The 23,327-nt window shown below is 41.0% G+C and overlaps 1 protein-coding gene across 4 annotated transcripts in view; it reads right to left on the bottom strand.

Moving 5' to 3' along the window:
• Positions 1-22,383, bottom strand: part of ehbp1 (EH domain binding protein 1) — a 233,566-nt gene extending 211,183 nt beyond the window's left edge. For all 4 annotated transcript variants that reach the window (XM_074675143.1, XM_074675141.1, XM_074675142.1 and 1 more), the window contains exons 1-2: positions 21,971-22,383; positions 20,894-21,364 (exon numbers count right to left, since the gene is read on the bottom strand). In XM_074675143.1, coding sequence (XP_074531244.1) covers positions 20,894-20,997 — 104 coding nt within the window. In that variant the 5' untranslated portion in view covers positions 20,998-21,364; positions 21,971-22,383. The remainder of the gene's footprint in view (positions 1-20,893; positions 21,365-21,970) is intronic.
• Positions 22,384-23,327: the final 944 nt, after the last annotated feature.

A 23,327-nucleotide genomic window follows, 5' to 3' on the forward strand; every position in this document is an offset into this window, starting at 1 on the left:
TCCTTTGCTTTTGCGCCTTTAAGCTGTGTGTTAATTCTCCATTTATTAGAAATCGATGAGCAACCAGAGAGAAACAACACAAGAAGAAAAACAAATAGGATGAAGTTAACCACAGAGGACAGGGAGTGTTCACCACGACGTGATGCAGAGCTCTTATAAGAAGCTATCTGAGAGGGAAGCTTAGTTAGGGTAAGGGCTGCCGTAGATTTAGAGCTGACGCTAAGGATATCATATCTACCTCTAATTACCTGCTCATCATCTAGTAATTAGATTTTACTGGAGCTAAGAGAAGTAATCCACTGATTCTAAATCATACATCAACTTCCATGATGATGATGATCTAAAAGTTGGTTTAAGAAATCTGAAATGATAAATGTTAAACTCTGTTTCTGGGGTCTTAAACATGAACATTTACTAGTTTCAAGAAACATAAGTCTGAGATGTAACAGTCTGCATCTCAACTATTGGATCAGAGACTGTCTGGACATTTTCAATTGATGGTTGATCGGATTTATAAACAATGTTCTCATCGAAATATTTACAAATTCAACAGTAAAAGAGAAGTACCGAAATAACAAAAACCAGAATATTCTTGTTTCTATTTGACACAAGCACCCTAATAGACAAAGCATTCTTTATAGTCCATAACAAGAGCAAAGTTTATTTAAATTAGACCTTCTATTAGTAAAAACTAAAACCCTTCTCATTCTGTTCTCTGTGGGGGATTTTTGAGGGACTTATTTAAGGTCTGCTTCCTGAAAAGCCAAAAAGTTTTTGTTCAGCAGATTATGACTTACGCGGGTGTTAACACGCTGCTTGTCAAAAATAATACTCCATTTTTCTGATTCTGCCTTAGAAAATCCTCTTTTTGATTTTATAGATGTGCTGTTTGTGGTTATTCAAAGTGGGAGGGAGACAGGTCACTGATGGATGTTCCCCACAAAATGTCAATTAGAGAGGGAGTAGTGTACTACATGGACTAAAGTATCTGAATTTTTTTACTTTTACTTTTACTATTGTGCACTATAGTCCCAGTTTCTCACTGTCACCCTCTATTCCATCAACTGAAGACTCTGTTCAGCATGAATTCATCTGATGAAGAGCAAAGTAACATGACGTACTTGCGCTAAGGTTCGTGTTGACCAGCAGGTGTGTGTCTAGACTTTTATAGTTGGGATGCCTCAGCCATGCCACTGACTTTTATGCAAGCGTGGCATGAAGCAGATGAGCCCAAACTTCAATAGTTATTATCTACTGTTTCAATTATGTACAACACGGATCAACAGGCTGCAGCATTTGAGAAAACTAAAACTGATAAAAACTTAACAGAACAAAAACTTGACACAAAAAGGCGTTTCAAAAAACTAAACCAAAATGCAAAACCTGCATTAAAATCTAAAACAAAACTAAAAAGTACAGTACAAGCTTTTGTTCTTTAAACAACTGTAATTCATAAGGAAAAGCACAAATCTAATAACTTTCAATAATCTCTGCATGGTCTTTCATAACAAAGCGTGTAGCCTAACAATGCTATTCATAATCACAAATTGCAATGTTGTAACATGCAGTGCAGATCACTGACAGAGGAAAGGCTGCTCACTGCACTGAAAACCTTTCAACACATGGATATAATAAAATAGAAATTAACAGAGTCAAGCAAAATTAGGATTTTGGAACAAGACAAATTGATTTTAAAGATGAAATAAGAGTCTTTGATTGTGTGTCTGTGTGTGCTCGCGAGTGGTAATGAGTTACAAACCTGATTAGAGTGAAAATGGGTCAGCAAGCTCAGCAGGAGCTGAGATGGGAGCACTAAGATTGACACAAAACACAGTTAAACCCTCTTACCTTTCCACTGAGGTTGTTTAGCCACAGCTTTAATTCTGAAAAACCTGCAATTAGTGAGTTTCCCTGTACTTCATGTTTTTCTCCCAGACATTTAGCGTCACTACAGGTGAGAGAAAAAAAAACAGCAAACTGTTCCAGGAGCCCATCAGCTAGCAGGGAGACAAAAGGTTTTGGACAACATGTCTTCACCAGCTGGATAAGGAACTATGAGACAGCACGCAGCGCAGTGCAGCAGACAGCATGATAACTAGGCCTGTCACGATAACAAATTTTGCTGGACGATAATTTTCCAAAACATCATTGCCATTAAACGATATTATTGTCAATTATTTTGATTTTTTTCCCATTTTTTCATTGATGTAATTATGATAAATGGGATAATAAAGTGAGTACACCATATCAAAAGCAAGAAACTTTAATTTCTTAAGAGTATTTAACTGTAATTAAAAGGTCAGGATCTTTTAAATAAAATAAATTAAACAAAAAAAAAAATAAATTTAACAAACAAGAAAGAGAAAAAACAATGGAAATGAAATGGACTCTCTTTTAGAAAAAAAAATACATGTCAAAGAAAATAATTAATACTAATCAAAAACAATAAAACATAGACCCTGTCTTGAAAGAAAAAACGAAACATGTACTTTTTCCCAGTCAATCCGTACTGTCTGTCAAACATTTTTAACATTTCTAGCTTTCAACCGTATTGAAGAGCTGCATTTCTTTGGCAATGTAGCTATCTTTGAGTGCCCACCATTTGGCGCTTTTATTTCTATTTACTTGGCAGACCAAAAGCCTCAGTAAGAGCGGATTGTCAAAGAACAAGGCTCCGCTGCACCTCCCCTTCTTCTTCTTTGTCGCCACTATTTTCAAACAAATGCGACATATCAGCTCGTTGGTGTTCATGAGCTCACACTTTGCTCATTCTGATAAAAAACAAAATATTCCTACACTGGGACTGTGGCAGGCGGCTTAAGAACCGTATCTTTCGTGCCATCACTCATATTAGCGTGTGTTTCCTCCTTACCCCTCAGGACGCTCGCTTCAGCTCTCTCCGTGTGTACGCGCAAGCAGCCCCGTCTTCACCCCAAAGATCATATTTTTGACAGATGCTCACTCCTCTGTAAATCTGCTAAATCTGCGACAGAACCTATGCACCCTGATGTTAGGATAGATAGATGTAGCAAGTCATCTTCTCATTCAGCCTCTTTGGTCGAAAGAGAGGAGGAAAACAAACATGCATGCACGTGTCAGTTTATCGAGGCTGGCAAACTTACCGAGGACGTTTTTATTTATCGTTCGGTTAATCGATTTATTGATTATCGTGACAGGCCTAATGATAACTGTATTTCAAAATGGGCCTTTAGTGTAAATCTTTTGGTTTCTACAATAGTGGAAGTATTAGTAGGTTTCCTTCTCTGCAAATGAAATGCCTCTTTGGTTAAACATGTTGAGCACGATGAATAAAGCAGTTTCATGTTAGATGGTATCAGGACCAGGATGGTCCACAAGCTGAACACCACTGACTGTATTCTGGGTTGGGGTTCCTACAGTTTCCAAGGATTTAGTTTGAAAGTTGGACTTCAGAATAGAAGTAGAATAAAACTCATAAAAACAAGTCAGTTTTTCGTGCACTCAACATCCATTGCTCAGGAAACTCAGAAAAACTTGATGGGTCAAGGACAATGCTCATGAAGCCTGACAGAGGTTTGACGTGGCCCTAGACTCAAAGAAAGACAAAACTGGAGCTTCTCACTGAATTCATAAGTTAATTCTTTGTCACTTCACAGAGAGAGGTTGCCACTCTGGAGTCAGTCTTGTGATGCTTGGATGCATACAAGTAAATCTTTGCCATGTCTGCTTGGTAAAAGCAGTGCCTTAGCAGAACTGCTACACACTGTGAAGTATTCAGGCACAAATCCTTTTTTATAAGACTCAATTTCACCATCAACAGGTGTAGACTGCAGAGATGCATTGGTTTAAAATCTGTTTCATCTGATGAACAGCTCAATTTTATCTTCAGACAGCTCAAGGGGACACAGGGGTTGTCTTACAGAAAGGAATTCATCCTGGGACCTGTAGGGCTTGGGATGTTGGGTGCTTCCCAAAACAGGGATATGAAAATACAAATGAAGCTTGCTCATCAGAAACAGTGAGTGCTTTGGCAGCTTAGATGTGGTCCTGATAAGACGCACACTGCACGGCTGGAAGAGCAGGGTGGGTCAGGATGTTGCAGCTGCCTGATCTTTCCTGTAGACGAGAGGAAGGAACCACTTCACTTTTGATATCACCCACCCCCTCCCTCCAGACCAGCGGTGTACAACACAGACACAAAAACTACAGCGCTTTGATTGTTGTCTGTCATAAAACAGAGGAGATGTAGATGTGCTGGTGCTGTAATACAGGGATTGTGAAGGATCAAACTTCACAGACTACAGCACTGCAATGCACACTGAAACAGACACTCTGCTGCAGTACAAGCGCTCTGAAACGTAATCTCCCGGACTAATACCACAGACTGCAGCACTGCAATGCTTGGCTGGAGACTTCTATGTGATACACACAGAAAAGCCAACAAATGCAGACTTCTGGGTGACAAATGTGACATCAGTGTTCAAAAAAGGTTTGCATACTAGCTATACTCTAAAAAAGGGGCTGATTTACCTCATGCTTTCACTCTTTACCTTGGAAAAAAGTAGGGCTGCAACGACGAATGGATAAAATCTATAAAAAAACACTGCCTTCAGGATTATTTCTCTAACTTCAATGTCAATGTTTGTTTTCTGTCCACTCAGTCAGTTTCCTCTAACAGTAAAACTCCTAAAAGGGACAGTTCAGGTTTTTTGAAGTGAGGTTGTATGAGCGCTACACTACAGTACATAAAATATTTTGTAAGTGCATTAAGTCTTTGGAAATATAAACATTTATTCGGACCTAACTAACTGGTCATGTATCCTTCCGCACAGCGCTAGTGCGCACCGTCCCCCCTCCTCCTCTCAGCTGTAGGGAATGTAAACAAGCTATGCTTCGGGCGCCGGTTGTAGCATCGTGTAAGTTTGATCAAGTATCGTAATTCTTTTGTTTGTACTCTAAGGATTGTGAGGCAGCGTAGGAAATTCAAAATGAGTGACTATGACAGCGACGATGAAGTTCCATTCACTTTGGAACCAAAAGGATATCTGTATGAACCGGAGCACACAGAAGAGGAGCTGCTACATCAAGACAGAGTCGGAAATACTCAGTGGTGTAAATGTCTCAGCTGTGACTCAGTGCCCATGGATGCTGAGTGTTACTGCTGTCACGAGTGGAACTTGGTTACAGACACTCTTCTGGATTTGTCTGAGGACACTGCTGGCTCTCAAGCCGTCTGTATAACTCATCACACAGATTTCCCTGCTCTTCTGAATTCTGGAGTGTCCTGTAACAGCAACAACAACAACAACAACAGTCGTGGCAGCAGTAACACTCAGCATCTTGATGTCCAGTGTCCGCGGATGTTTCCTCTGTATTCCTTCCAGTCGCCATCTGTAGCAGCTCTTCTTCTGTGTACTCCGGTTCATAGAGGTATCCTTTTGGTTTCAAAGTGAATGAAACTTCATCATCGCTGTCATAGTCACTCATTTCGAATTTCCTACGCTGCCTCACAATCCTTAGAGTACAAACAAAAGAATTACCATACTTGATCAAGCTTACACGAGGCTACAACCGGCGCCCGAAGCATAGCTTGTTTACATTCCCTACAGCTGAAAGGAGGAGGGGGGACGGAGCGCACTAGCGCTGCGCGGAAGGATACATGACCAGTTAGTTAGGTCCGAATAAATGTTTATATTTCCAAAGACTTAATGCACTTAAAAAATATTTTATGTAGCGTACTCTTAATCTGTGGTATTACTTTTTGATTTTAGTTCTTGTAGGAAGAGAAAATAGCCTTTGAATTTGGTACGGTATTTCCCTGTTAGCGCCTATTTCCTCGTCACCATCGATTAAAGTTTGTGTCTTGCTGAGGGAGAGGAGACAACTTTCTACTGTATCTAATGTACAGGTAGACCGATATATCGGCCGGCCGATATATCGGGCCGATATTTGGAAATTTGTCTCTTTGGCCATTGGCCTTATTTTCTTTTAAAAAGCCGATTTTTGATCCGTTGTATAAAATGACACAATTTTTGATCAGGCACAAAAAAGATGAGCACCTCAAACTTGTGGAACCACTTGGATACATTACATACTTTTGTTCAAATTATATTAATAAGTTTAAATGTCTTTTTTGACATTTTAAGAAGAGTGTGAATGTTTACTACTGCTTGTTACATTGTGTGTTTATACAGACAAAATATTTCATTGTTTTGAAAGCTGAATAAATGTTCAGAGGACTGGACACGGCTTGTGGTAATAGATTTCTTTTAGTTGCTCAGAAATTGATGCGTTTCACAAAAATGTGATAAATATATATTTATTTAACAATCGGCCTGAATATCAAATTGGAAAAATCGGCTATGCATATCGGCATCGGCTGCCCAAATTTGGAAAGCATCGGCATCAGCATTGGCCCCCAAAAAACCCATATCGGTCGACCTCTAATCTAATGTCCTTAGTGGTCACATAGAGCTCATACAACCCCACTTCAAAAAAACTGAACTATCCCTTTAAGGAGATCAGAATAATAAGACTTCATTTTGAACAAATGACTGACAGAAAATAAGAACAATTTGAGGATACTGAAACCTTTCCAATAAAACCTTTAAACTGCTGTGCCCTTACGTCGAAGTCATTTTTGTCACAGATGCAGCTTAAGTGGTGACAGCAAAAATCCTTTCAAAATATTGTTTACTGAAAAATTTTACAGCCTCGTCATGAAATCCTTGGCTAACAATGTTTTTTTTTCTCTCTAACTGACCCACTTGGCAATTTCTGATTCAGCAAAAGCAGCATCAAGAGGATGTAGGAAGTGGAAGAAAAACTTGTGACAGAAAAGGAGAGGAGGAGAAGGAGGAGGAGGAAGACAGGAGCAGAGAGAGTAGTCTGCTGCCAGTCACACTGTGGCCTTTCATGCCATTACCATGGGGACAGATGTAGCCATGCAAACAATCTGTGTCACTGTCACATCTCAGAACATCTGACATATTGATCATGTACAACACACAGAGCCATGCTGGGCACGTAGTCATCAGCCAAAGTTAGGCTTTGAATTTGTATTCTCTCTGTGTATGCAAAAATCCTAGACTGCAACTTTTTACTTCTTCTCTAATCTTCCTCAAAGATGGCCTGTCTTATTTTATCATCTGACTGTTTTATATATTTTCCCACATGTCCCTGTCTGTTTTTTTTTCAAACTATCCCTCTGCAGTTTCTGGTTACACGTGAAGTCTAGTTAAAGACTGAAAACTCTGGCGTAAGCAAAGAAACTGACTTGTCATATAGAAGAAGTGGATTGTGCTGTGTAAGTGGTTTGCAAAGTTTCAGGTGCCGTTTTTTGTTCTCCAACAGAAAACTTTCAAAAGGGAAGTTCAAAGCCAGTTTGAACTTTAACACACCAGGATTCAGTGTACTTACAGAATTTCAAAACAGCATGTTTCACTTTGAGTTTACACTGACAGTTCTTTGACCCGCAGTTACAGAACAGTCAGAGAGTGTGTGAGTGTGTGTGTGGTGACGGAGAGCTGGGTCAATGACACACAGTTAATGCTGACAGTGCTAAAAGCAGATTGTAGTGTCTGGAGTAAAAGCTAATCAGCTTTCTTGGCTGTGTCTGTGCACGTGTGCAGACTGTATGTTTGTTACAGTTGCTGGAACTTCAGACAGGTGTGTTCCTGTGATCAGGAGTCGAATCAGAGGCTTATCAAGGTGACAGAAACTTAAAACCACCATGTACGGCCTTGTGGGCATCTGCAAATAGAAAATAAAAGGATGTAAAATGTGTCAAATCAAATTCAATGTTGCCCCCCAGACCAAAGAGCAGCAAAGCAAGATGGATAGATGGGCAAAAGTGAAGGTAAGAGGCTCCACCTGTCATCACTAATGGAGGTCAGGTGGGAATTATTTAAACCATATCCTCCAGGAGAGCATAGAGAGAAGAGGAAATGTATCTGTGCAGAACAACAGCAAAAAGTAGCCGACTGACAGTCAGGGGAACGAAACAATGACGGTAAAGAGCAGAACTGCTCTCACAGAAGAGACGTGCACACTTTGGGAATTTTATGCCATGTTTCATCTTGTTGCTTCAGTGTTCACTATTTTATCTCCAACTCGCTCTCATTCCTCTCTTATCACTTGATTTCTACAGCAGAGAGAGTCCACATTAACAGTTTGTTAAGTCTCTGAGGCCAAACTCAGAGCATCACATTTCATATGCCAACTAATTGAGTCTTTGCACAGCAAGTCTCCACAGACAAAAACAACTCTGATCAACAGAAGCAAAACTTTCATACAGACAGAAAAAGCAGAGTTTGGTGATGAATATTGGGCAACTCATAAATATTTCTTCCCCATCAACAGTTTCCTCCTTACAACAGCTTGCTGACGGCCTCAAGGAGAGACTGACACAGCAGGAGTCAAAGCTACCATGTGCTGAAGAGCAGCAACAGCGGGGAAACAAGGCGCCCTGCTGAAGACAGCAGCGTCAACTTCTTGAGGCAACAATACAAGAGCAGTCAGATGATCAGAGCGTCAGCTGTGATTTTAATGACTTACAAAGTTACTCTGCCAGAAAAAGCACTTCCAGTTCTTTCATTTTTGTATACATGCAAGGCTTTCAGTTTGTGGTTCACCTACTTAAAGAAGCTAGAGAGGGAAGTGTGGTGTCCCAAGAGCAAACAAAAAGAAAAGTTGAGCCACATAAATCACAGTAAAATCTGTTCATTCAGGTTTGATTGATTTTGACAGTTTCAAGAGGTTTCAATCCTCTCACTCAAGCACAAGGCAACTCAGATGTGCTTTGTCAGGTGTGTTTTGTCCTCTAAAGAGGTGCAAAGTCAAATGAAGAGACGTGTTGAGGCTGAGATTCGTGCCTCATGAAAATGAATTTGAAATAATACAGTGAATTTAGAAAGTCTAATTTGATACTGTTAGGCCTGTCACAATAACAAATTTTGCAAGACGATAATTTTCCAAAATATTATTGCCGATAAACAATATTATTGTCAATAATGTTTTGATTTTTTTTCCATTTTTTATTGATGTAATTGTGTAAATTGGGATAAAGTGAGTACACCATATCAAAAGCAAGAAACTTTAATTTTCTTAAGAGTATTTAATTGTAATTAAAATAGAATAGAATAGAATAGAAAATACTTTATTTATCCCCGAGGGGAAATTCAGGAGTCACCGCAGCATTTAAGAAAACAAAAGTAAGAAAGAGTATAGAAAGTGCAAAAAGGTCCATAAGAAATTAGATGACGACTTCCCGTCCACCACTCGTCCACCACTCTCCAGCCCAGCCAGTCTCCACCTCCACAGGGTCCAGGACTGAGCCTCCCCAGCAGTCTGTTCAGTCTCTGTCTCCTGGATCCTGTCTGCTCACAGCAGGCGAAGCTCCTCCGATGTGTCACTGGCGTCCGATGTCAGCTCCGTCAGCCACGTCCGTGAACAGCACGATGCCGCTGGGTTAGCACGGCTAGCTCGTCCATCCCCCGGAGCTGGATCCCACGTTCCCAACAACGATGGATGGAAGGACAGGTCCACGTTGTCATCTTCCAGCTCACACCCGAGAACCGGCACGTCGTCCTCACCTCCTCCTCCTCAGCTCGAGGGAAATCATCAAGCCCTACACTAGTTAGCATTGGCATGCTACAGGCTGCTAACAGCTGAGTTTGCATGTAAACAATGCAGCCATGGTTACATGTAGGATCTCCAGACAAACACAGGAGAAAAGTAGTCAAAAATATCGCCGAAGCCACAAAAAGTTTGGTGTCCGTGACCGACAATGAACCATACAAAGTGATGATCCACTCCAAATACAAAGATGACGAAAAAGAGACGAAAAAAATTACAAGAAACAGACAAAGACGAGAGAGCTGCTGCAACAGGCAGCTACTTGGGTAGCGCCTAGCAACGGAAAAAAAGGTCAGGATCTTTTAAATAAAATAAATTAAACAAAAAATATAACAAATTTAACAAACAAGAAAGAGAAAAAAATACAATGGAAATGAAATAGACTCTCTTTTAGAAAAAAATACATATAAAGGAAAATAATTAATACTAATCAAAAACATTAAACCATAGACCCTGTCTCTAAAGAAAAAACGAAACTCAAAAAAAAAAAAACAACAATAAAAATTATAGCCTAAATAAAAGGGAGTTTATACAGTTCCTGAATTGTTTGTAGCATGTACTTTTTCCCAGTCAATCCGTACTGTCTGTCAAACATTTTCAACATTTCTGGCTTTCAACAGTATTGAAGGGCTGCATTTCTTTGGCAATGTAGCTGTCTTTGAGCGCCCACCATTCGGCGTTTTTATTTCTATTTACTTTGCAGACCAAAAGCCTCAGTAAGAGCGGACTGTCAAAGAACAAGGCTCCGCTGCACCTCCCTCTTCTTCGTCGTCGCCACTATCTTCAAACAAATGTGACACATCAGCTTGTTGGTGTTCATGAGCTCAAACTTTGTTCATTCTGATAAAAAACAAAATATTCCTACACTGGGACTGTGGCAGGCGGCTTAAGAACCGTATCTTTCGTGCCATCACTCATATTAGCGTGTGTTTCCTCCTTACCCCTCAGGACGCTCGCTTCAGCTCTCTCCGTGTGTACGCGCAAGCAGCTCCGTCGCAAAAGATGCCAAAGATCGCATTTTTGACAGATGCTCACTCCACTATAAATCCGATGAATCCACTATAGAACCTATGCACCCCGATGTTAGGAAAGATGGACGTAGTGAGCCATCTTCTCATTCAGCCTCTTTGGTCGAAAGAGAGGAGGAAAACAAACATGCATGCACGTGTCAGTTTATCGAGGCTGGCAAACTTACCGAGGACGTTTTTATTTATCATTTGGTTAATCACTTCATTGATTATCGTGACAGGCCTATGCTTGTGCAATATTCATATTGCAAGGTTATGCAATATATGCAATATGTTCTGCCTGTTCAAGAAATGTTTTGAAACATTACTTTTCATTGGTTCATATCTCTGGCAAAATAATTAAGCCAACAAAAAAGGCAAAGCACGGGAAGAGGACAAACTGGTGAGCCACTGTGTGTTTGTTCATATTTAATGAATATCCCCGTTAAATTATTTGGTCACAGACGGAAACTTAAAGGATGGAACCTCTGCGCAGGAGTGGGTTATTAAAAAGTTTGGTATGTTTTTAAAAGGTATGTAGTTTATCTGTACATAAAACACAACCTGATTTTTTAGCCAAAGTGTCTAAAACTGTGGGAAAATGATACAGCGATGTTCATTATTTTACTGTAAAATGTAAAAGCAGTAGTTCCTCTGGTGTTTTTTCCTGCCATGATGACACACACACACATTCAGCACACCTCTATCAGCCAAAGATGCTGCAGCAGCGCTCTGCAGGCTGATAAATGATGAGCATCCTCCAGAGCATTCTACATACTCCCTGCCTGACAGCAGCTGAGACAGACCCACCAGCAGATTTTTCATCACATTTTACACTCCATTGACTGCTCCACAACCCTGCAATGGTTCGAGTCTCTTGGTGTGTGTGTGTGTGCGTGTGCGTGGGAGAGGGGCGTGTGTAAATGCCTGTTTGTGTCTGTAATTGCAGTGCAGAACAAGTACACTTGGGTGGATTCCACTGCAAAGCAGTTAAAGTGACATTATCAGGGAGAGAAGTGAGAGGAGACACAGAGAGGAGAGATCAAGCAGCCAAAGAGGAGAGAGGAGAGAAAGAAAGACACAGAATTGACAATAGTGTGAGAGCTGCTCCATAAGAAAGTACTGATGTGATTTAAATTGCAAAAAAAAAAAAAAAACTTAAAGACACACAAACAGAAACGTCATTTCTCCTACAACCTGAAGAAGACAAAAACGTGGGAGTGAGAGTTCATTTTTCCACACAACAGCGTAATAAATGAAAGCACAAACTGCTCAGGTCCATCCAGAAGTTCTGCACACCAGCAAGGAGTGCAGCACACGCTCACCTGGCAGTGAACCCATCTCCTGTTGCCAAACTTACTGTCAGGAATGTGTCAAGGCCTCTGAATTTGAATAGAATGGAGAGCCACGTCAGAGGAGCTGGCAGGAAGATGTTTCTCTGGCAGAGACGGGATGGACGCTTGCCAAAATGCACACATGTTGGACGGAAGACGACATGTCACAGCCTGACACCCGCCGGTCACATCCAGTGAAACAGTGAGTGTGGAGTCAACTGACAGTCATTCAGACACATCTGTGTGTTTTCTTTACTTACAACACAATGAGCGAGCACGTGGAGAGCCTCAGCTCTGCCCAAGGACACGGTGATGGGAGCGTGCAGGTTAATGAAAAGCTACCACCAATTGTGACAATCAAATCCTCCAAGGCTTTATCTGTCAAGGTAAAGCAGTCTGTCTGTCACTCTTTATTAAAAGTGAACTGGCAACAACCACAGAGCAGACAGAGACAGAGTGCACACAGAGGAACTTAGGCTACGTCATAATTACACAACAAGGAAATCATTTTCTTTTCACAAACTAGCTGAAAAGACACTTTGAAGCAGAGTTAGCTGAGCCAGAATCTGACAGGATAAACACAAAGGCACATCTTGACAGGTGTGGTTTTCAGCACGTGTTATGAAAATCCACAACAAGACCAACGTTCTGAAGACTGAAACCAACTTAAGTGTTGTAACCCATGTGCCTGTGCCTTTAGAGTTTCTGCTCAGCCCCTGATTGACAACTTCCTCAGAGCTCCAGACCCTCCCGTCACGTCACATGGCAGTGAGAGAAGCGCTCTTGATTAGCTATGCTTGTATGTAGCCTGATAGAATTACCATGTAATCAATAGCGCCTCTGTGTCGTTCCAAGTGTGTGACTCTCATCCTCGCCATGCCCATCAATACATCTGTCAGCAGCAATGACACGCTCTGCTGTTGATGATGTTGTCGGACTTCTTAACCAGGTTCACTAAAGGCATATTCTGCGATCAAAGCTAACACTCATGCTTGGTATTTTATAATTGATCAGTGATCAGCATTTTAGCCAATCTTCTAGGGGTGTAACACAAGAATCACGGTTCGGTACGTACCTTGGTTTTAGGGTCACGGTACATTTTCGGTACAGTATGGAACAACGCAAAACCATTTGATTGTTTAGCATGTTTAATAAACCAAAAACTTGCCATTATACAGCGAGGGGGGAGGCTCTTCAAGCTCCAGTTGGTCGTTAGCAGCAGCCATAATGCACAATTCAGACACAAGCTCCTGTGGCTACGGAAGCTCTTTGATATTAATCTTCTGATTGGCTCATCGTGAGACGTCACGTCCACATGATGTGCACATGATCGCAAAGCACGAATCACAGACCTCTTTCCTCATGAATATTAAAACACCTTCCCTGCCCAGCCAATCATGGACGAGTACTCACGTGAATATTAAAGAGCCATGTGCAGCGGCTAACGTAAACTTACTGTACTCGTTCGAATACAGCACTGTACTGAACCGAACGGCCTTATGGATCAGTTCGGCACAGATACATGTACCGTTACACCCCTACAATCTTCACATCCAATCTTTCACATGGGTCATCTCTGAGCACAAATTACTGCTGAACGCTAATGTGTGCTCTGAGTTCACCAAATAAATGATAAAATAATCATAAAGACATTATGGTATGTTGGTATGTGGAAGAGCAGCTACCAACAGCTTTACTACAAAACATGTGCACAGATAGATTACAGCAGTAAGATCTGCTTTACAGCATCCTATGGTAGCTCTCCAGGGATATCCGGTTAGAAAAGGTGAAAGCAAACAAACAAGTGACAGTTTGTAAACTTAGCACAAGCAACTCCATGACTTAAACGAAATGGAAGCTCTTTCTCTGTTATCCGTGGTCTGTCCTGCCGTTCCCACACTAAGGCTGTATTCAGACCAGAAAAGTCCTTTGGTCCACTTGTTCGGTCCGAACTAAAAGCAGACTTTATTTTTTTTGTTTGGTGCGGTTCGTATTCAGATTGTACTTTTTTGCAAGTGGACTATATTCTGTAAACACATCCGTGTGTGATGATCAGTGCTCTCATTGGACAGCACTGACAAATGCGGTACACAGAATACAGACCCGGAAATGGAGGTAAACGTGTGTTTGTGCTCTTATTAGAGCTGCAAAATCATTTTCAGTTTCAAGAGCAGCTCCTTCAAAGCAGGCTTAACAACAGCGTTTCAAATTTTGGAACAGCGAAGACCAATGCGCGCAGCAAGGAGACCCTATGCTCTGCGTGTCCTAGCAACAGCGTGGCTAAACAGAAGACAGAGGATCAGGTATGAACCAAAGACGGTTAGGTTACTGTGGCTTTATAGGCCCAAAAGGCGCATGTATCCTGTAGTTAGTTCGGATGGACCTTGGTTTGTATTCAGACCTGAACCGGAGAACCACCAGCCGCACCAGAGTTAGTTTGGAAGCGGACCGAGACCACCTTAAAAAGTGGGTCTCGGTCCGGTTGTTTGGTCCGCACCAGGGTTCGTTTGTGTCTATTCACACCTGCATGGAAAGTCCGCACCAGTGTGGGAAACGAACCCTGGTCCATTTAAAGTGGACCAAGCAGTCCAGGTCTGAATATGCCCTAAGTTTCACACCGGCTTCACTGGAGCTGTTCAGAACAGTCCATGAAAACGTGAGGTGGTTTTAACAAGTAATTTGTTTCACGACAAACGTTTGTCCCGTGGATTGATTCAGGTCATTGGAGCTGTAACCCATTTTGTGGTGAAATAAACATTTCAAAGAAAGGTGAAAAAAGGTGATAGTTGTGCTGTTGCCAAACATTATCATTCCTCGCACCGCCTCGTGAAAGCTGCATTCAGGACAGCTTGTGCACAAGTTCAGGGGGCTTCATAAAGGAGGTAAAACAGATTGGATGACTTTAACATCAAAACTAGCCGGACTGAGTTGAATTAATAAGCTCAAGACATATTTCAGCTGTTATTTTGTACAAATTATTATTTTGTTAAAACACGAAACAAAAGTGTGCAGCTTCACTTTCTTACCTCTTTAGCAAAGTTCATCTCCGCAAACCCAAGTATCACATCAGGACTCATATCACCAGATATTCAATGCTAAAAAAAATCAGGTAGTTGGAGGGCGAGCAATGTTGATTGGGACATTACCCAATGACATAATAAAAGATGTGCTTTATAATACCAAGCGAATTCAGTCACATGCTATGCACCAAAACATTTCAGAAACAAGTATCCTCTGTCCTGTTCTCTATGAATAAAGGCGTACAGAAAAACAAGGTTTCCATTCTATTCACACCAGTGGCAAGTAAACCTGCCAAAGCCAACTTTAAGAGATGTCAGTGTCCTTTTCCACATTAAAGGGACAGTTCAGTTTTTTTGAAGTGGGGTTGTATGAGCTCTATGTGACCACTAAGGACATTAGATACAGTAGAAAGTTGTCTCCTCTCCCTCAGTAAGACACAGACTGTAATCGTTGGTGACGAGGAAATAGACACTAACAGGGAAATTCCGTTCCAGATTCAAAGGCTATTTTCTCTGCCTACAAGAACTAAAATCAAAAGGTTTCAACAAAATGTGCATCTGTTGCTCCACGTCTGCACTTAGCATTGGCCAATACACCAGATGATCAGCCCAACTCTACTTCAATGCGGTTCTACCAAAAGCTGCATCTGGGCAAGACAGTTATAGCGCCAACTACAGGCCTGGCATGCTTACTACAGCATTTTTGGTCCCTCAGCGTTTCCAAGTAAAGCAGATTTTTTTCACTGCGTTTTAGTGTTTTCAGATGAAACGTGTAAACAAGGCCTAAGCCTCAAACAGAGAATGAGGAGAACAAGTCACTGTAAAATCAGAAGCCAAAATCTTGGAAGCAGCAGGAGAGAAGTTTAACAGACATGAGCTGCTCTATCACAACAGTGTGAATGTACTTAGTTTTCTCAGCTTAAACAAAAAACTGAAAGTTCTCCTTTGTCTCGACTCCAGCTGTGAATAAAAAGAGAAACACTTCTCTTTAATTTTTAATTTTGATTATATTTTTGAATGCATGGTGTCATTCAGGACAACAGAGTGTAGTGTAGTGTGTGTGTGAACATATTTTACAATCTGCATGTGACTAACTACGCCCACATTTCCTGCGAATACTTTCTACAACCTGCCCTCATTAACTGTAGTCTGACACTGAACATCCTCCTCATCTTATCCTCATTATCTCATTATTATTTGTTGATGTATGATTAGATAATAAAAGCACTGCTAATGACGATTAAGAAGTCAGTCAGCCAGTCACATGCAGAGTCAGCCAGCTGGCATGAGGACAGCAGTCACACAGAGAAGAAGGCACTCAGCTACTGTGACAGTGAGGCAGGCAGGCGGTGATGTTATCATCAGATGAAGCCAAAAACAGCCAAGGAAATATCAGGAGGATGTGATGCAAGCATGGGCATCTAATTGAGGAGTAAACACCAGTAGGTCACCACATAACATGTGTTGTTGATCAAAACGACTCAAAAAGTAGTGTGCAGTCCGCAACAGCAGTAACAACTGATACGAGCATCTGAGTGGGAAGTTAAATCATGAAATATGAAGTTACTGCTGGGGTAATGGCCAGGGACGTCCTTTAAAGCTAAAGGCTGAATTATCTTCTCGTATGCCCTGATTTTTTCATCATTACCTGCCAGAGATAAAAGACAGCCCAACAACGGTTGATTTTCTTAATCTAAGCTGTTACCAAGTTTCAAACGAGCAGAGCTGCAGCACTGAGAGTGGTGCTTCATTTCACTGGCAAACACAAACACTGAACTCATTAATGTTTTAATGGCTAGTCTGAATTGATTCTGCAGAATGGGGCGTGTGAGAGGAATGCTAACTTCTTCTGCTCCACAAAGGAGTGGACTACAGCAACTACGGCAACTGATAAAGACCAAAACTTACTTTATGGACCTAAAAGGAAATTTTTCAATCCTAAGCTGCTTGTCTGTCAACAGTTTCCTCCCATGGCAGGAATAAAAATAATTGTAGGGCTGCAGCTATCGAATATTTTAGTATTCGAGTATTCTACTGAAAATCCCATCGATTAATGGAGTAATGGGATAAAATACATTTTTATTTAGTTAAGGAGCAGTTATTTTACAAATGAAATTTTTTCTCTTTAAGAAATAGAATTTTCTGATACAGCATGTCAATAAGAGCACAGGTAGCTCAAAAATTTGTAAACAGACTTTGACACATTTTTTGTGCTTTGTACATCTCATCAAATGTTGCGGACCCAAATGGCACCCGTTTCGTAGAATGACCCATTAGTCTCCAAACTCCAGAAAAGAAGCTTGATTTGTTGCTAGTTGCTATTTTGTATAAGAGGTAGCTTGAGGGGTCTGAAAACTCTCTTAATATGGCTTCAGCTCTATTTGAAATAGCACTCTTTGATATTTTTAAAAATTAAACGATTCCTTGAGGCGGAGAAAATTACTTGAGTATTTTTTGAAATCGAGTACCTCCAATCATTCGAGGAATCGTTTCAGCTCTAAATAATTGTTTAGCAAAGTGGCCACTAAGCTGACAGAAAGAGGTGGAAAATTATACTGAGACTGCCCACCAAGAGTTCAATTGTTTGATTTTTCAAGCGTACATAGCTGATAGCCTGTGATGAAGGTGATCTTGTATAAATGCTACCTTGTAAAAAAAACAAAACTACTTCAAGCAACAGTCTGCAAAGTGTGCTACACAATCAGCAAAGTTGTAACAACTTCCATTCAAAAATGCAATTCTTCTAATCTTTAACTGACTCTGAATATAGAGGCATCTGTACGCCATGCTGTGCATAAAAAAGAGACGCTGCATCTGTGAGTGATCTGTTCTGAATTGCTATTTATCCCTGTCAATTCAACTTTGAACGTAATAAAAAATGTACAGCACATGATGTCCTCTCTGAAAAGAATGCAATCAAAAGGAAGACTTTAAGATGCAAAGTCACCTTAAAGGGATAGTTCAGTTTTTTTGAAGTGGGGTTGTATGAGCTCTGTGTGACCACTATGTTTCCTCTGTATTCCATTCAGTTGCCATCTGTAGCAGCTTTTCTTCTGTGTACTCCGGTTCATACAGGTATCCTTTTGGTTCCAAAGTGAATGGAACTTCATCGCTGTCATAGTCACTCATTTTGAATTTCCTACGCTGCCTCACAATCCTTAGAGTACAAACAAAAGAATTACGATACTTGATCAAACTTACATGAGGCTGCAACCGGCGCCCGTAGCACTGCTTGTTTACATTCCCTACAGCTGAAAGGGGGGGGGGGGAGCACTAGCGCTGCGCGGAAGGACACATGACCAGTTAGTTAGGTCCGGATAAATGTTTCTATTTCCGAAGACTTGATGCACTTAAAAAATATTTTATGTAGCGTACTCTTAAACTGTGGTATTACTTTTTGATTTTAGTTCTTGTAGGCAGAGAAAATAGCCTTTGAATTTGGTACGGTCTTTCCCTGTTAGCGTCTATTTCCTCGTCACCATCAATTACAGTCTGTGTCTTACTGAGGGGGAGGAGACAACTTTCTACTGTATCTAATGTCCTTAATGGTCACTTAGAGCTCATACAACCCCACTTCAAAAAAATTGAACTATCCCTTTAACAACCAGTCTCTTGCATATTAAGACTATGTGACAGAAATTCTCTGAAATAAACAACCTTCTTAAATCCCTCTTGGAGTTTTGTCAGTTTTTATTACAAGATGCAGCTTTATCCTTGGACGCATTTCCCAATTGCTCTGACTGTACTGAACGCTCTGGTCCTCATTGAGAAATCCACATTCTTAAGGAACAGGAATCACACAATTCAACCTCTGACCTACAATTTGTTTCAGGCAGCCAATATTATCTTGACCTTAGTGATTGTTATAGTTTCAGTTTTTGAGTGCCAGCCAAGTTTACAAAGAGCTTTCAGTTTTTACACAATGTACATTCAAAAAAACCCACAGCTGGATGTATAGCCACACATTCACAAGTCTTCAGCTTTTCCTCCTGTGACTGCTCCCAGAAATGAAAGGGCTGAACCCTTAAAAAAAATCACTTCTGAAGGCTTCAGGATCCAAAATCCACTTGAGCTCAAGGGACTGTTTTCAGTCTGCGTAGATGGAAAGTTTCCACTGCAACAATAGCATACTGTACGGATGAAGTCCAAGGAAGGCAGAAACAGTGTGCCAACGCTTTCTCACACACTTTGAGGCATGAGGACATGCACACATACACACGTGAAGATGAGGAGACACCCTGCAGCAACAAACTGAGTCACTCATAGGAATTCAAAGCATTCATAAAATCACACTTCACTTAAACACAACTTTTTTTATATGACGTTGTCATCATTTAAAATCCCAGCAATTAGTAATCCATCTCTGGAAGTCATGTTATGACCATTATCACAAACTGGGACACACATGGAGTAAATAGTGCATTATGAATAGCTGTTTATATCTATTTTTTGAACTGATCAACATCAAAACCCCTGCACAGATAAAAAAAACAAAAAAACAAAACAAAGCATACTACGGAGTGTGCAGAGCCCACCCACCCTTTGCCCTGGGAAGAGATGTACATTTTTCTCATTCCATTCTCAAACACGTTAACATCTGTCCCAGGTCTGAGCTCTGTGGGGCTGTGTTAGTCACGCCTACGGCAAGCTGCCCGGGAATCTGTGTCTGCAGGCCACATCTTTGTTTTACAAGTCCTCGCTTTTCACTCATTACAGGACACATACCTGCAGGCTTAAGTGTAGTGTAGCATATGCTTACCAACATTCTCTCCACCCAGCTTCACCTCTGGGAAACACACCCAATATAGCTTGTCCACCTCTTTGCATTGTATGCCATTCATTCATTCTTTACTATTAAAACACACCTGGGATCTACTATTACAAAAAGAGCCAGACCCTAAATCAGCCACAGAATCATTGTAGAGAAGTCAGTCAGTCAGTTATTATTTATAGCACTGTGCTCACATCATGTTCACAACTTTGAAATCCAGTCCAATGAAGCTCCGACTTTACTTCAAAGTTGTGATTTAAAGTAGAACTGAAACGATTCCTCGAATAATTCAAGGTACTCGATTACAAAAAATAATCGAGGAATTTTCTCCGCCTCGAGGAATCGTTTCATTTAAAAAAAGATCAAAGAGTGGCATTTCAAATAGAGCTGACACCATATTTAGACAGTTTTCAGACCCCCTCAAGCCACTTCTTTGTCAAAATAGTGACTAGCAACAAATGTAGCTTCTTTTCTGGAGTTTGGAGACTGGTATGAAAGCATGTATTGATTTGCATCATCTGCTTGTATCTCATAGTATAGCAGATAACTTGGAATTTATCACCCAAAGTCAGTTGATTTTACACTTGCTTGAAAGAAATTTCCATTTGAAAAGTAACTGCTCTTTAACTTAACACAAATGTGTTTTATCCGTTTACTTGATTAATCGGTGGAACTTTCAGTAGAATACTCAAATACTAAAATATTCGATAGCTGCAGCCACAATTTAAAGATTTCATGTTCATAGCCCTCCAATTAGCAGCGATTTCAGAGGTGAGATTCTAAACAGCATCACTAGAGCTGTTAGGTATTTTGCTCAATTGCTCAAGGACATTACAGAAGAGTGAGGGCAGCTTGTGCCCAGTCCTTCAGACTGAAGGGGAATCCTTTAAGCAGCCACCTTCTTTACAGAACACTCAAACTAAACAAATTCCCCATTGGTGCACATGAAGAAAAAAAGGAAAGAAACATAGCAATTTTACAAGGCAGTCGCCCCTCCCAGCATGCAGACATGCCTGCACACCAAGGCGACTGAGAGTGTGTGAATTATGACCACCAGGAACGAGCTCAGCATTCCAGCACAGACAGAGACACACAGTTTTCATGGGGCTTAAATGACAGCACAGTGGTCAAGTCAGAAAAACTCACCATTTCTTAGTGCACTCCACCATAAGCTCCTGATAGGAAGCCACAAACTGGAATTTGGAGGCATGCTTGCCCACACGTTGCAGTCTTTTCCAAACCGAAGCCATGTTTCTTTGGGAGCAGGGAGTTTCTCTGCACCTATCCCGCCCTGGACTTCCTTCTTTGGGGCTCCTTCGCTCAGATTCACTCAAACGTTTACAGATAAATAAGCATATCCAACACGAGGGAATTCATAGTTAATGTTTCACCGGAAGCACATGAAATGACAGTAATGCACACCCGCTCGAGGGCCGCTGGTCTTTAAAAATCTTCACGATAAATCCAAATGTGAGAACACGGAATCTCTGCAGCAGTAGTGGACGTGGTCTGATTTGACGGCGCGCATGATGTTATGGAGAAAATTATTCCATAATTACGAAAAACATGATGATTAATCCACTGGACGGGAAATCATATCTTCACCTGGTCGCATTCCTGTAAAATAACAAAAAGAGTGTTAGTACGGAAACAGCGAGACTGTAAAAGCCTCGGCACTTCTGAGTATCCTCGCTGATTTCTGATGTCAAAGTAACTCCACTGAACGTCTCACAACAGGGATGCTTTGTCTCTGTTTAACAGCTTCTCCGTTGTTGTGAGCTGTGGCAGTGTGGATGTTAAAACACCCCAGTTTATCTTTATCGACAACAAAACATTTTGTTAATGATTAAGAGTCGAGGAGTCCAGGACCACCGCTCCTCCTGCCAGCACGGCATGCGGGAAGAACTATTCACTGGCGTGGCGAGCTAACTTAGGATGTCTAATAACAAAATATGAATTTATGTGTTGAAGCAGTGATGGAGAAGCAATGACACTTCATGAAAACAAACCATGTTAGATACACAGTAAACGAACGCAGCATAAAAGAACGACACCCCAAAATAAGACTCAAATTAAACATTTTGTCAGGATGCAATATTTACTTAAATGTATCTGAATCCAGGGAATAGCCAGAGCCGCTGCGCTCCGCTAACCGGAGTGATTCAGCTGCTAGGCTAACGGTATTACATGTGAAACTAGGTTAACTGTGCGTGTGACACTCACCTTAGAAGAATATTCAATGCGTAATCCTTAAAGAGGTCTTCTCAAAAGCGTCAAGAAATGGCAAAGGGTTAACATTAAACTAGGGGACCTATCCCTATAGCCGGCTAGTTGTCGCCTTCCTTGCACTGCAGCACTATGAAAACCAACCATACAGCTAGCTAGCTAGCCTGCTAGCGTCTAGCCATCACAACACCGCACGAGCGGAAACCGTTGCCGCTTGCCACATTTGCCCCACAGGTAAGCGCGAGCTCAAAGACTGAATTAGAAATCTTATGTAAGTTAAGTGTTCCCACAAGGAGAGCACAAAGAGCGCTCCAGCCCAAGGTAAGAATTCCTACAACAGAGTTGACCAATTGTCACTTGTAGTTTGACCGTTCTGTTCTTGTGGAGTACGTCAAGTTATTCGCAGTATGAACGAACACCGTGCAGAGGTATTTAGAGGAAAAGAAGAAGAGGCACCCAAACAAACATAGACATGTTGAAAATTTAAATATTTATACCGCTAAATAAATATTTTTTTCTGTTTTAGACCCAACATGGAAACAAAGAAACTAGGCATCTTATCAACCAAACGGGATTCAGCGACGATGATGTTTTATTTTGAAAGCCAATCTTCATGTTTCCGGTTTTCTTCTGCCTTTTCATGTGTCTTGACAAAGTTTCGCCTCTCCATCACTTATGCCGCTCACCGCCTGGGTGAGTGAAGGCTGAAGAAGCGCCTCCAGACATCAGTCATTGGTCGGACACTTTACCGTATAAAGATTGTCATAGACACACAAGGTATTGATTTTTATTATCACATTTATCAAATCAAAGACGTTCAACCCATGACTTGGATATTTGTAGAAGAGGCAGCGCTGTTTCGTTTTATGAAAATATGAAGACTTTCTCCAGAGCATAGTTGAGGCCAAATGCTATATATTCTAAATGCAACTTTGTGTCTCTAGGTAAATCTATAGAATAACATGAACAGGAAAGTGATTTCAGAGATTTGTAAGAAAAGAAGAAAAAAAAGATTTAGTTCCCGAGACTTCAGAGACGCTAACAACTCCTTTTAAGTTAGTGTTAATGAGGGTGACACTTCCATTTCCTGGTCTTGTCACATTAATAAGTGAGTGTTAACCTTGTAGCCTTGCATGGCAGGGGGGCTTCTTCAGATGCTTAGTGGAAATAGAACACCTACCTTCTTTTGGGAATCAATGCCCCCTCTTTTCTCTCCACACACAAACACACACACACACACACACACACACACACACACACACACACACACACACACACACACACACACACACACACACACACACAATTTACAATACACACACACCTACATAAAAGATACATTCAGTCACCTTTT

Source organism: Halichoeres trimaculatus, unplaced genomic scaffold (genome assembly GCF_033239565.1).
Source record: "Halichoeres trimaculatus isolate MK-OKI-2021-1 unplaced genomic scaffold, fHalTri1.1 fHalTri1_scaffold_8, whole genome shotgun sequence".
NCBI classification, from domain to species: domain Eukaryota; kingdom Metazoa; phylum Chordata; class Actinopteri; order Labriformes; family Labridae; genus Halichoeres; species Halichoeres trimaculatus.